This window comes from Strongylocentrotus purpuratus, unplaced genomic scaffold (genome assembly GCF_000002235.5).
Source record: "Strongylocentrotus purpuratus isolate Spur 01 unplaced genomic scaffold, Spur_5.0 spur5_scaffold_10, whole genome shotgun sequence".
NCBI classification, from domain to species: domain Eukaryota; kingdom Metazoa; phylum Echinodermata; class Echinoidea; order Camarodonta; family Strongylocentrotidae; genus Strongylocentrotus; species Strongylocentrotus purpuratus.
Window position 1 is genome coordinate 23,250,177 of NW_022145595.1, and position 13,319 is coordinate 23,263,495.

Genomic DNA, 13,319 nt, shown 5'->3' on the forward strand with positions numbered 1-13,319 from the left:
TTGCGGATGTGTTGAGTACTCACTGTAGCAGTGCCAGTCCTAGGTTCTGTTGGTGACTGGTCGGTAGCGGTCACGATGAGGGTGTATTCCGATATAGTCTCCCAGTCTAGAGCGGTGGTGGTCGATATCATACCCTACAAATAAAAATGTTAAAAGGGAGGAAAACAAATGGACTTGGTTAAATGTTAGAGATATAGTGCTGTATGTAAACATAGTACATAGAAAAAGAATAGAAATCCGATTCAACAAATATGATATCACATTCAGTGGCAATAATGGGATTTGAGCTCACAGCATGCCAATATATATTCATTCTTTTAAACTATTTTATAGAATTTCATATAAAATTCAATTTCATATACAGGTAATAGAAACAATGGCAGCGGTGGGATATGATATCACAACATGTGGATCATTTCAGCCTGCTGGCATAATTTTGTGGATTTCATGTGACTGCCATAGAAATAAAACACATCATAAAATAATGATGATGATAATACTACAATGTAGTTACAGAGATGATCATAATAATAATTATAATAACAATAATAATAATACCAACCACAATAACAATAATTATAATAAAAGTAGTGTATTTACATAGCAACCTTACAGTAATGTTAACAGAATAAGCAAATAAAAAATATCAAAAAACAGTGGCAGCGGTGGGATTTAATCCCAAAACGGGCAAATAACTTCAGCTTGATGTCAATTTTTGTTGGCAAAAGATTTGGTGCAAAGATAAAATGTACGAGTAATAATGATAATTTAAAAAACCTGAATGGAGAGTTGCAAATGTACATTAAAAATTGTACACCTGCTAATGTTATTGACGGTATGAAACAGAATTGCTACAAAATGGCACCTACCGTCTCAGGATTAATCTGGAAATGAGATTGAGGTTGTTGAGACCCGATGGCATAGATGATATCCCTGTTCAATCCTAGATCAATATCATTCGCCGTCAGCATGTAGACTGGAATGTTCTGAGAGGACGGCCCCTCCGTCACGTCGACCCTGATGACGGTCTCGGCAAAGATCGGTGTGTTGTCGTTCTCGTCTCCCACGGTGATGATAGCCAAGGTGGTAGTCTGTAGTGGTTTTCATTGAAGCGACAGTTGGTTATTTAAATTCAATCTCAATTCAATCTTAAATTTAATGTCAATGGATATTTGCATCGCTCATGTTCAATTAACTGCACATTTATAGGTATCATATACACAACAAAATGAGGCCCAAAAATGAAAGCTGGTCACCGAGGTGCAGCACCCTCTTGGCAAATGATCCAATTTTCTTCCTACATGGATTTGAACATACATGTAGCATCATGCACATGAAAGTGGTTGTGAAACAGTACTGTACATCAGATATTTCCTGTAAACCCCATGCATGTTGAATTCATTAATTTTTGTGGTATTATTACTTTTGTAGTACTACTACAAGAACTACCATTACTACTACTACTATTACTACTTCTACTACTACTTCTACTACTGCTACTTTTACTACAACTACCACCACCACTACTACTACTACTACTATTACTACAACTACTACTACTACTTCTACTACTACTACTACTACTTCTACTACTATTACAACCACCACCACTACCACTACTACTACTACTACTACTTCTACTACTACTACTACAATTACCACTTACCCGGGCTGGAGGTGAGTTGGTCTGGTCTATAAGCTCAATGGTCAGTTGATAAGTTTCTTGCTGCTCTCTGTCCAAGAGGCTGGACACAGTGATCTCTCCGTTACTGTTGATCTCGAACATGCCCATTGGATCACCGGCGATGATGGAGTACTCAAAGTTGTTGGACGACGGGAGATCGAGATCGTTGACCATCACAGTGATGATGGGGTTGGAGGTGAAGTTATTCTGTTAAAAATTTGGTAAAGTCACGTAAGAAAATAGCTTCAATTAAAATCCTGAAACAGTTATCACTTTCAATAAGAAAATAATGGCTTGTCATCTTTGACCTACATGTAATTTATCATTCTAAGACAATTAATGCAGACCTGTAACTAATAATAATAAGAAGAATTGGATTAATACACCGCCTTTTCCAGAGGACACAAGGCGCTGCCCCTTTATAGTCTTAGGACAAATGAAGAATTGAAGACTTATGTTTACAGATCTTTTCGGAAGAAGTCAAGAGAAGTACTCTTTTGCCGAAATGCAATATAAATGTTCATCAAAATGGTAAGATCAGATCAGATAAGATAAGATAAGATATTTATTCATCTTTCTTTCAAATGTCACACAGAGCATAACATTAGATTATTACACAATTACAATGCAAAAAAACAAATTATGGCAATGATAAAAACAAAGTGAACTAAAAGAAAGACGAGGAGACCCTGGTAAAAGCAGAGGTTGTAAGTTTTAGGGTCCCTTCTGGACCAAATATTTGGTTGGTACATAAATAAGCAACAAGATAAACATGATGGGAGTATATATTTGTGACTACCTAAGAATACGTTAGGAAAAAGGTGGTATAAGAAACAAGAAGTGTACTCACACAACAACAACAACAACAAGAACAAAAAATCGAGAGATGAGACTAGAAAAGACGAGAGAAAAGAGAAAATATGAGAAATAATAAAAGACTTCTTGTTACCTCGTTGATTGATCCCTCGTAGACGTTGCGTGTCCATATGGGGTAGTTATCATTGACATCGGTCACAGTGATGTTGAGTGGGAAGGAGGAGCTCAGAGATGGATTTCCACCATCGGTAGCCGTCACCTGTATTCAGATAGTACAGTGCATCAACTTTAGCATTGTATCCTCAGATATAACCAGAATTACTAAGCTTTACTGACTGATAAATGTTTTTATAAATTCGACCCATTCACTATACAAAGCATCCAAACTAGAACCTTTAAACAGAGAGACAAATGTACCAATTTCTTTTAACATACAAAAACATTGGTGATTAAACAATATGTCCAACCAGATACTGTTTTTTTATGGCAGGGTTTAGTATCCATGTATAAGTAGGTTTTCCTGGATTCTATGACCAGCAGAGATATTATCATGGATTGGGTAATTGGTGTACAATTAGGTCACTGGAATTTTTAAGATCCACATCATATGATAATCAGATATTTTGCAGTTAGACATCATCTCTTCCTTTTTTTAAATGTTTGTTTTGCTCTGGACTGCTATGAATTGTACTGGTGGCTCAACCACGTTTAGAATATTCCAATAAAAAAAGGTGTTGTTGAGACTTACAGTCAGCTGATAGAAGTCCTGCCTCTCTCTATCTAGTGGGCTGGTTACTACAATAGTACCTCCACCATTAGCTGTCTGGAAGACGTTGAAAAAGTTGGAGCCTGCCCCCGAGATAGAGAAGGTCATCTGAAAGAGAAAATGTAATCAACTGTGATTTCTGTATCATGTCATCATCATCATCATCATCAACAACCGGAATACCATCACCATTACCATCATCCTTTACATTAAAAAAATTGATTATGAACATCATCATGACCACCGTCTTTCTCCCCCTCATTTTCATCTGCAACTTCATCACCAATGATATCATTAACACAATCATCAATATCATTGTTACCATAATCACAATCACCTTGATGTCACCATCTTTCTCCTCATCATCAACAACATCATTACCACCACTATTATCCTCCTCATCTTCATCTTTAGAATCAGCATGATCAATCTCACCAACATTATCATCATCATCATCACCATCCTTTTCCTCCTCCTCCTGATTTCCTCATCATCATCATCATCATCATCATTGCCCTCCTCCTCCTCCTCATCATCATCATCATCATCATCATCATCATCATCGTCCTCCTCCTCCTCCTCATTCTTCATGGTCCTCACCTGTGCATTAATACCAACATCATCTTCATCATCTTCATCATCATCATCATCATCATCATCATCATTATTGTCCTCCTCCTCACCTGTGCATTAATACCATCATCATCATCATCATCACCATCATCATCATCATCACCACCATCATCATCATCATCATCACCACCACCACCAACATCATCATCATCATCTTTCTCCTCCTCCTCCTCCTGATTCTTCATGGTCCTCACCTGTGCATTAATACCAGTATCTGGATCTGTAGCCCTGAACAGCCCTACAGGAACGTTCCCTCCGGTGTTCTCCGTGACACTCACTGGGGATGGGGGTACGGTGATGAACTCTGGTGGATTGTCATTCTCATCAAGGATATTCACCCACACCTAGAAAGGAAAGGAGCATTAAATTTTATATACCTCTCTTAAGAAATCCAGCCATCCGATTTCTCTTGGGGATGTCAGGATGCAACATCCCCTAGAGCCTATAAAACAACTATTTCTCTCACAGCAGTCATTATATCATTAGATGCAAAAACTGTTTACAAAGGCCACTCAAGGGAAACACCAAAGTGGGCCCTGTAGACAGTTGGCCTTTTTAAGACAACTTCTTCAACCTAAATCTCCTTCTTTAGGAAGTCAAAATGGGTGACCACTATAGACAGGTAGCCTTTATAGAGAGATGCAGCTTTGACTGCACTTCGCATGTACACATAAAGAAGCGTTCGTGTAGCTCGATTCCAGCCATTGATACTAAAAATCTTTGAAATTTCATGAAAAGAACATTCCCTGATGGTTCCCTGATAGAGTTTCAAAATTCCAGGATCATATTTCAATCTAATATCTAGTAAGAGACGTCTTCATCTCGTGGACAAGCTGTTCCAAACTCAAGATAAAATATAAGAGACCGACTTCTTCTCTCTATGCCAATGAAATTCCCTGATTTGGGTGATTTTGTTGACTTTTCCCTGTCGGTAACTTCTAGGTTTCAACTGAATCCCAAGATATTTGGGAACCCTGCTTTTAACTTTTTAGAATCAAACAGACTATATCATTTATTGTCTTCTTCCAAAGCAAAAGAAGAAAATTCCTTCCAGGTGATCAGACATAAAATTACACAAGTATATAATATAAATACAATCATATCAAAAATATGAAATGTATAAAAAGTATGAACAAATAAATAAAATACATATATATAATACAAATTATATAGAACATAAGAATAAAGGGAAGAAGTCAAAAAGAAAGAAATATAGAAGAATATAGAATGAAGAATGTTACTGTACCGATGTAGAGCCTGGTGCGACACTATCCTCGTGATAGGCAAAGACGGTGAAGGCGTAGAAGTCCTCGACCTCTCGATCAATAGCGCCCTCAGTGGTGATGTGGCCCTGCAAAGACATTGAAGAGGGGAGAAAGTATTATTTCACATAAAATTCCATTCACATAATAGAACCAGTGGCAGCGGTGGGATACGATATCACAACATGTGGATCATTTCAGTCTGCTGGCATAATTTTGTGATTCTGCAGTTATTCTTCATTCATGACCTATCAACTCTGTGGGACGCATGCAGTCATACATGTACAAGTACAGTACATGTACAGTGAAAACTGTCTATAAAGACCACCTAACAGAGACAAGAAAAGTGGTCTTTACAGGCAGGTGGTCTTTATGTACAGGTTCCTTTAGTTCATTTTTCAATCATTTTTCAAGGGGAAAAAAATGTGGTCTTTGTAGACAGGTGGTCACTAAAGCAGGTTTGACTGTGTATTTATTGCTAAGCATTATTTATCAGTTATCAATACTGGAATAAAATCAGGAAAGTGTTATACAGTATAATAGAATCATATACTTAGTACTAAGGAAAACCTGAAAGGAGTTCATCTCTTTAGCATTTAATATGTCAGTCACACTGTCAAAGCGACTCCTCACTGACTATAAACTAACCGATTTTCGGTCATTGGGGGTAATATAATGTTATATTCTGTCTGATGTCGGTCTAGTTGTGGCTAGGGTTTAAAACAAACATTCAGAATACAAAAATTAATCTTACTTTTTTTCTATAATGCACAACTCAATTTTCATTGTTTTGACGTAAACGCTTTCCATGGCATGAAATGATACACGTAGCGCACAAACTGATATGAAAGTTTTTCACTTTGGAGAGACTTACGGTATTCTCATCAATCTTGAAGATTTCTAAGACAGCAGGGCTAGCGTTAGGATCGATGGCGTATGTTATACCAGCCGGGTTTCCATTCAATGTAGCAGAAACCTGTTTCAAAATATTGATTATAATAAGAAGAAAAAGTTATTACATTTATATAGTGCATTACATTTAAATTCTATGTGCTTCTACGATGTTATTATAGTAACCTCTGGTCAATGGATTTCTAGGCCACTGAGTTATAAAGTTATAAATAACATTTATATATGAAAATAGTAATCAGGTAATCAGTTCTTTATATCCAGCTATTTTTCATAAAGATGGCTCTGCAAGATACATACATGTCCTGATTCTGATAGTAGTCCATCTGTTGGTTTTAATGATGCGTTCACAAGCTATTTTTGCAAACACAATGAGCCCAATGACCTCATGACCCCAAAATCTAATCAGTTCATTGGCTATGCAAGATACATACATGACCCAAGTTCGGGGGGAATCCATCAATTGATTCTTGAGATAACGCGATCACGAGAACGGGACGTACGAACAACTCCAAAACATAATGCCTCCGGCTACTTTGTTGCGGAGGCATATAACAAGAGCACTGATATGGAGCAAACTGGAGATCATACAAAACAAGCTTCAGCAACTAAACTTACCCTGGTCACAGGTGTATCAGCATTAACATTCTCAATCACAGTTGCAGGATATCTTGATAGAGTGAATATCGGTATTGTCACGGTGTCATCCACGACCGTCACGGTAACCGTCGCCACGCCCCTAAGGAACGGGCTGGCCTGATCGGTGGCTCTGACGGTCATAGTGAAGTTCCTTGACCCACTGAGGTCAGCGATAGGACCGTTGACCGAGATGACCCCAGTGTCAGAGTTGATGGTCAAGAAGTTAGGGTTCCCTGAAGAGAATACATTTTTGACAAGATTAATACTGGGGTTGCTTTCTTCTCATCTATACAAGGTTGCCACACGCTCATTTTTGCACAAAACAGTAGGCACCACCTGATAGACAGGGTGCTTCGTACAACATAATGGCTTTGCAAAATTGCCGATTCCGGCTCATGATTTGCTCCGTATCAACCATTTCAGCACCAGAATTTATTATCTTGCACTGAAAACAGTTGAGTAATCTTAAAGCCTTAGTTACATCTACATACGTATCCCATGAGAATGGGAATTAAGGGCCTTATTCAGAAAGGAACTTACCAATTAAGCTATACTGCACATCGCCTGCCAAGTCCAGGTCCTGATCTTGTGCGAAGACCTGGAGGACTGGGGTTCCACTAGGTGAGTTCTCTGAAAGGTCTGGCCTATAGTAGTTCTGCTGCTGGAACAATGGCGTCACATCATTGATGTCAAGAATGTTGATGATCACTGGCACTGTGAGACAGAAATCAAATAAAAAACAATTATGAGGATTATGTAACAATTTTTTTTTAAAACCACATTACTTATAATATATATGGTACATATTTTTCTGTTCAAATGGACTTCTTTGTGTTAAACATCTCTTCATAAAATCATCTTTCAGACAGATCACCTCAAGTACCTCAAAACAAGATTACATAAGGAATCACAATCGCAATCACAAATTCTGATGAAAGTAGTAAGCAATGTGAATCCTTCGATTGTAGCACATATGCCGAGGCAATAATTTCTCCAGAATAAATTTCTCAATTCAGTCAAATTCCTTCACCCAAAACCACATGTATATCTTTGACAAAATAGAGACCAGGGCATAATTGTGTCAAGAAACTGTCATATGGAACAAGTTTGCCAACATCACTTTGAAATGCATGTTAATTTTAGTACATACGGTTCAATAAGATGTCCTTGAACTTATGACAGTTTCATGAAACAATGCCCTGAGCAAATGTTAGATCAACGAATCATTCAAATACAAGCTTTTCATTACAGAAATCAATTTACCTTCGTTGGTTCCCACTGACAGGTCGCTGTTATAGGCCTGAACGATGAGGAAATACTGGTCTTGCATCTCCCGATCCAGAGGTGTGCTCCCGAGGTTGATGTTCCCTTGACCGTCAACGTTGAATAGGTTGTTGTTGTTTCCGCTGATGATACGGTAGAGAACCACAGCATTCACTCCCAAGTCTGGGTCATCAGCTTGTACCTTTTAGTGAAATCAAGTTTTAACAGACAGTTGTGAAAATGATGTACTTTTTCTACTCAGAGGGACACTCAAAAATCAAAGAAACTTCATAATTTGCAGCGTTGCAACATGTGGTCATTTTGAAAGATCTCACATATTTCATCAGTTACAAAAGTGGAAGAACAAAGTGTACATGAATTTTTAGTGCAATATTACATTGGAATCACTTAAGAAACCGTGAAAGACCTGGGGACCTAGACTGCAACAGGGGTTTTTGAAGCTTCAAAGGATATGAGTGGGACATACGTGAAAAAATCTAACTTGAGTTTTATGTACAGAATGTAGCTGTGCATTGGGCGAACTGCATTGTGTGAGTTGCATAGAAACCGATGTCAAGCATTAACAAACCCTCTGGGGTGCAGTACTTGAAGATTTGTAATTTGCGAGTCCAGCAAGGCACTGACTTGACGATGAATGTCAGATGACGACATAAATGTTCCAGAACCATTGACTTAAAAGAACTTAAATCTAAGATTGATAAATACACCTCTAAATACTTTATAATTCCAAAATACTTACAGTGAGAATATTTGAGCCTAGAGGATGGTTCTCAAAAATTGATTCCTCGTACGAAATGTCGCGGAAAGTTGGTGCGTTGTCATTGACATCGGTCACTATCACCGAGACGGTGGCCGTGCCTGTCATAGGCTGACCACTGGCCGGTTGGTCGACAGCAATTACGATCATGGTGTACTCGTCCTGAGTCTCTCTATCGAGGCCAGCAGTCGTTGAGATCTCCACGACCCCGGTGTAGGGGTCGACGGTGAAGGGACCTTGAGTTCGGCTCAGGCTCTCAAAGCTGTAGATGATCAGTCCTGTGTTTCCTGCAGATGTAGGAAGGACAAAATTTTGTTTGACTGATCAGAATCTAGAGGGTCATGCTGCTAAAAATTCTCAAACACTACATTTACATGATCATGTATATTGGTTTGTTTATTTTATATATTTATTTATTTATAGTCTTGTTTTAGTAGGATGACTCCATCAGTCATTCAATACTGTTTTCCGTGGAGGCCCTACAACATAAATACAAAATGTACAAACATATACAGTTTTGTTTGTTTTACCGGACTGCTGCTAAGAAAGCAAGTAAATATATCTTTAAAGCACTTAGAGACATTGATGTATTGAGCATTTAATAGAAGCGGAATATTATTTTTTATTATTGTAGAAGAAAAAGCCAAATTGTAGTGACATCAGATCAGTCATACAATTGAAACTGATGTGACCTTTACTCTGAATAGAAAGCTAATAATACATTAAAATTTTAACAAATGGTCCTAGGTGTAATTCACTGGGATTTGTATTATAACATGCAGAAATGTAAAGCATATTACACTAAAGTCATTATATTTTTTTTAAACACCATAGTTACCACTTTATATCAGAATGAAGCTTTAGTTCACTCTCAGTCCAAACTAGCCACTCAGGAAAACATTTGGCAGAATCGGACATAACTTCATGTAATATACAATGTAGATGCAACATAGTTGAGATTGTGCAAAAAGCACAATTAACCAATTTTCTACTAGAACCGGGCAATCACCGTATTAAGCTTATGGGAATGAGAGATTTCAATATTCAGTGGACTAAAAAGAGAAAGTTTTAAAAAAGCATACATCCGACTACGTGAATATACATGTACTCTTTCCCGGTTGTGACGTCACAAATAGTGGACCAGCTCCGTAACTGATTTTCTAGACAAAGAGAGGAGGATATTTTTCGACATTTTAATGGAGGATATCCAGTTGCCAGAAGATGTCTGTGATATGCTATGTAAATGAACAACTTATAAATAACGTATGCTTACTGTTATTGATGGACATTTATTGTCTTAGAATGTCTACTTTAAAAAGAGCATACCATTGTCCGGATCTGTAGCATTCAGATCAACGACGAGAGTCTGAAACGGAGAGTCCTCTGGAAGAGACTTGACATAGGTGCCCAACCCGAAGGACGGTGCCTGGTTATTAACGTCCAGCACGTTGATGGTGACCGGTGCCGACTGCGAGTTCTGGACACCGTCCGAAGCAAAAACGGTCATCTGGTAGACCTGTTGCTGGTTGGCGTCCAGTTGGGTGTTGGTGCGGATGGTTCCTGAGATGTAGCTGAAGTCTGGGTCAGCTGGCACGAAGGTGTACGTTAGGGTTCCGGAGAGGTCCGGATCTGTGGCAGTGACCTGTGGAATAACAACATTTTGTTAACCCGTTAGATTTAATTTGATTTTGGTATACCCCGTAACATGTATTCACCATTGACTCCAGCCAGATCTATCTTAGGGTTTGTATTCACCATACCATAACCAATTAACACAGTTTGAAACATGTTTGTTTTCCTTTTCCAATCTGTGATAAATCCAGTTAACACTTATACTTCTAGGAATCTTAACGCTACATGTACTTTTTGGTAGCTTTTTAGTCTCATCAGCGCCTTTGATTAGGCAACTCAAAAACGCAATTTATAAATTCCTGGGTTGAATTGGATTGAATGTACTGATAAAGTCTTCCAATTTCCATGTGCTGCATAAGCTTGGGAGAAAAAGAACACAGGAAACCTTACCTGTCTATAAAGGCCACCCATCGGAAATAGGAAAACTGACCACTGTAGACAGGTGGCCATTCTACATTACATGCTTTTTCCTAGAGGGAAGCACTATGAGTATGGGACCATTATAGAGAGGTGGCCGCTAGGTCAAGTTTGACTGTATGCACTATGAAGTGCAAGAGACAAACGTGATATGGATTTACCAACAACAGAATACCATTATAAATATTACTTTAAAGCCATCTGTACTAGTTTGGCCAGGAGGGATTGCACCAACAAGAGTGGTCACTGACAGGTGGCTATTTCATCAACTCAGCTCTCAATTAACACAATAAAAAGTAGATCATGGTGGACCAACGGGCACCGCTTAGGCATTGTTTTCTATATAGAGGGAGCAAGTAGCTACATGTACAAGTAGTACAGTGGGGCTTTAGGAATTCTACCTGTCCAACAAAGGTGTTGAAGTTGACATCTTCAGAGACGGTGAACTCGTAGGAATTCCGATCAAGGACAGGAGGCTCATCGTTAACGTCCAAGATGTTGATGGTGACGGTGGCGGGAGGGTTGCCTGCTTGCTGCGGGCTACCATCTACAGAAACAAGATGATATTGGATTTCTTTAGTTACCATCTAAACAAAAACAACTGATTTTTATGATACAATCTTAACAACAACAAAATTATAATTTGATAGTGGAAATGTACACTGTAGCTCCCATTGGTGATTTCCATTTACAAAATGTAATAATATTATATGTAACAAATATTGTCAAATTAGCAATCAATGAGTGATTCACTAAAATAAAACCCCCGTGAAAAATACCTGCATATACTGTAATGTAGTCTACAAAGTACGAGACATAAAATGGTCTTGATCAAATAAAACTTACTGTCTAGCACCGTAACCAGAAAATTGTATTGAGGTACAGTTTCTCTGTTCAAAGGACCAGATGTTCTTATGTTGCCCTGGTCATCAATGACAAAAGGAACGTTGTTGGCATTGTTGATGGTGAATGACAGGTCAGCGTTGGTGCCTTGATCAGCATCGGTAGCTACCACCTTTGAACCGGGAGGAAAGGGAGATAGAGAATACAAGAGAACAATGAATAAAATACATATAAAAAGTATAGAAGGATAGAAGAGCAAATGAATAATTAAAATCCACAATGTCAGATCATAAGAGACAGCAGGAAGCAGGAGAAAAGGAGACAGCAAGAAATAAGACCAGAGAAGAGGGAGAGAATAAAAGGAAGTAAATCAGAAGAAAGGGATGAAAAGAGTAAGGAACATTTTGGAGACAACAGGGTTTAAAACAACCCTTTAAAAGAGAAACTATAGCTGAAATTCATATATGTGCCATTTAGTAAACAAGGATTAATGCCTTATATACCAAAAACATTACCATCACCACTATAATTTCATCATTATTCATCATCACCAACATCATCACCATCATCATGATCATGATCATTATCATCATCATCACCATGATCAAAACCACCATCACCATCATCACCGCCAGGATGACGATGATGATCACTATTACCATCATCATCATACACCCTCACCACCAACATCATCACCATCAACATCATCATCATCATCACCACCATCACAAACATCATCCTTATCATCATCATTGTCACCATGATAATGACGGTGAACATGATAATCATCATCGTCATCATCGTCATCATCATCACCATGATAACGATCGTGAACATCATCATCATCATCCTCCTCATCATCGTCACCATGCTTAGAGACTTCGGTGGTAAGCGCTTTATAAGCACAATTTTTATTTTGTATTAATTTTATGATCGTGAACATGATAATCTTTGTCACCATGATAATGATGGTGAACATAATGTTCATCATCAACATCATCATTATAGGCAGATATGTGCACTATACAAATCTTAAATCATTATATTATTATCATCATCGTCATCATCGTCACCATGACAATGATCGTGTACACGATAATCATCATCATCATCATTGCATCTCCTAGCTGATCTCTAACCTGTAGAACAAACGTGTTGAGTGGCACGTTCTCCAGGATGCTGTCCACGTAGCTCTGCGGGCTCCACTGAGGGGCGTTATCATTGAAGTCGAGTACGATGACCTTGAGCGTGGTGGTCGCGGACTGAGGCGGAGCTCCCTGGTCAGTGGCCCTGATGGTCAGGTTGTGCTGGGATTCAAGCTCCCGGTCAAGCTGCCTCAGAAGGGTCACATCCCCGGATACAGGGTTGATTTGAAAATGCCCTAAGGGATCAGAGGATAAGGAGAAATAAGTATAACTCTTACTTTATTACATACAAAAATACCATACTTTAGAATTTAACTGAGTTGTTAAATGTGCCATCTTGTCTACAAAGTTCACACATACACACATGTAAGCTATCTCACTGAGAGAGTCTTTACATGACTTTTTAAAAATTCTCATTGATTATATCTTGGCTTTAAATTTCTTCCCAGCATCAATCTATACAATGCTCAAAGAAATTTTGAAAGACAATTATATCAAACTGTACATTCCAGATGAAATTTGGAAAAACTTG

General features: G+C 38.3%; 1 protein-coding gene across 6 annotated transcripts in view; it reads right to left on the bottom strand.

Annotated features, from left to right (window-relative positions):
• LOC594236 (cadherin-23) overlaps positions 1-13,319 on the bottom strand; it is a 154,448-nt gene that overhangs the window by 43,851 nt on the left and 97,278 nt on the right. For all 6 annotated transcript variants that reach the window (XM_030979823.1, XM_030979822.1, XM_030979819.1 and 3 more), the window contains 16 exons: positions 12,782-13,023; positions 11,646-11,814; positions 11,201-11,346; positions 10,077-10,392; positions 8,733-9,037; positions 7,973-8,174; positions 7,250-7,423; positions 6,689-6,942; positions 6,036-6,137; positions 5,146-5,250; positions 4,094-4,243; positions 3,249-3,374; positions 2,634-2,759; positions 1,667-1,891; positions 870-1,091; positions 24-134 (listed from right to left, as the gene is read on the bottom strand). In XM_030979823.1, the coding sequence (XP_030835683.1) occupies positions 24-134; positions 870-1,091; positions 1,667-1,891; positions 2,634-2,759; positions 3,249-3,374; positions 4,094-4,243; positions 5,146-5,250; positions 6,036-6,137; positions 6,689-6,942; positions 7,250-7,423; positions 7,973-8,174; positions 8,733-9,037; positions 10,077-10,392; positions 11,201-11,346; positions 11,646-11,814; positions 12,782-13,023 (2,975 nt within the window). The remainder of the gene's footprint in view (positions 1-23; positions 135-869; positions 1,092-1,666; positions 1,892-2,633; positions 2,760-3,248; positions 3,375-4,093; positions 4,244-5,145; positions 5,251-6,035; positions 6,138-6,688; positions 6,943-7,249; positions 7,424-7,972; positions 8,175-8,732; positions 9,038-10,076; positions 10,393-11,200; positions 11,347-11,645; positions 11,815-12,781; positions 13,024-13,319) is intronic.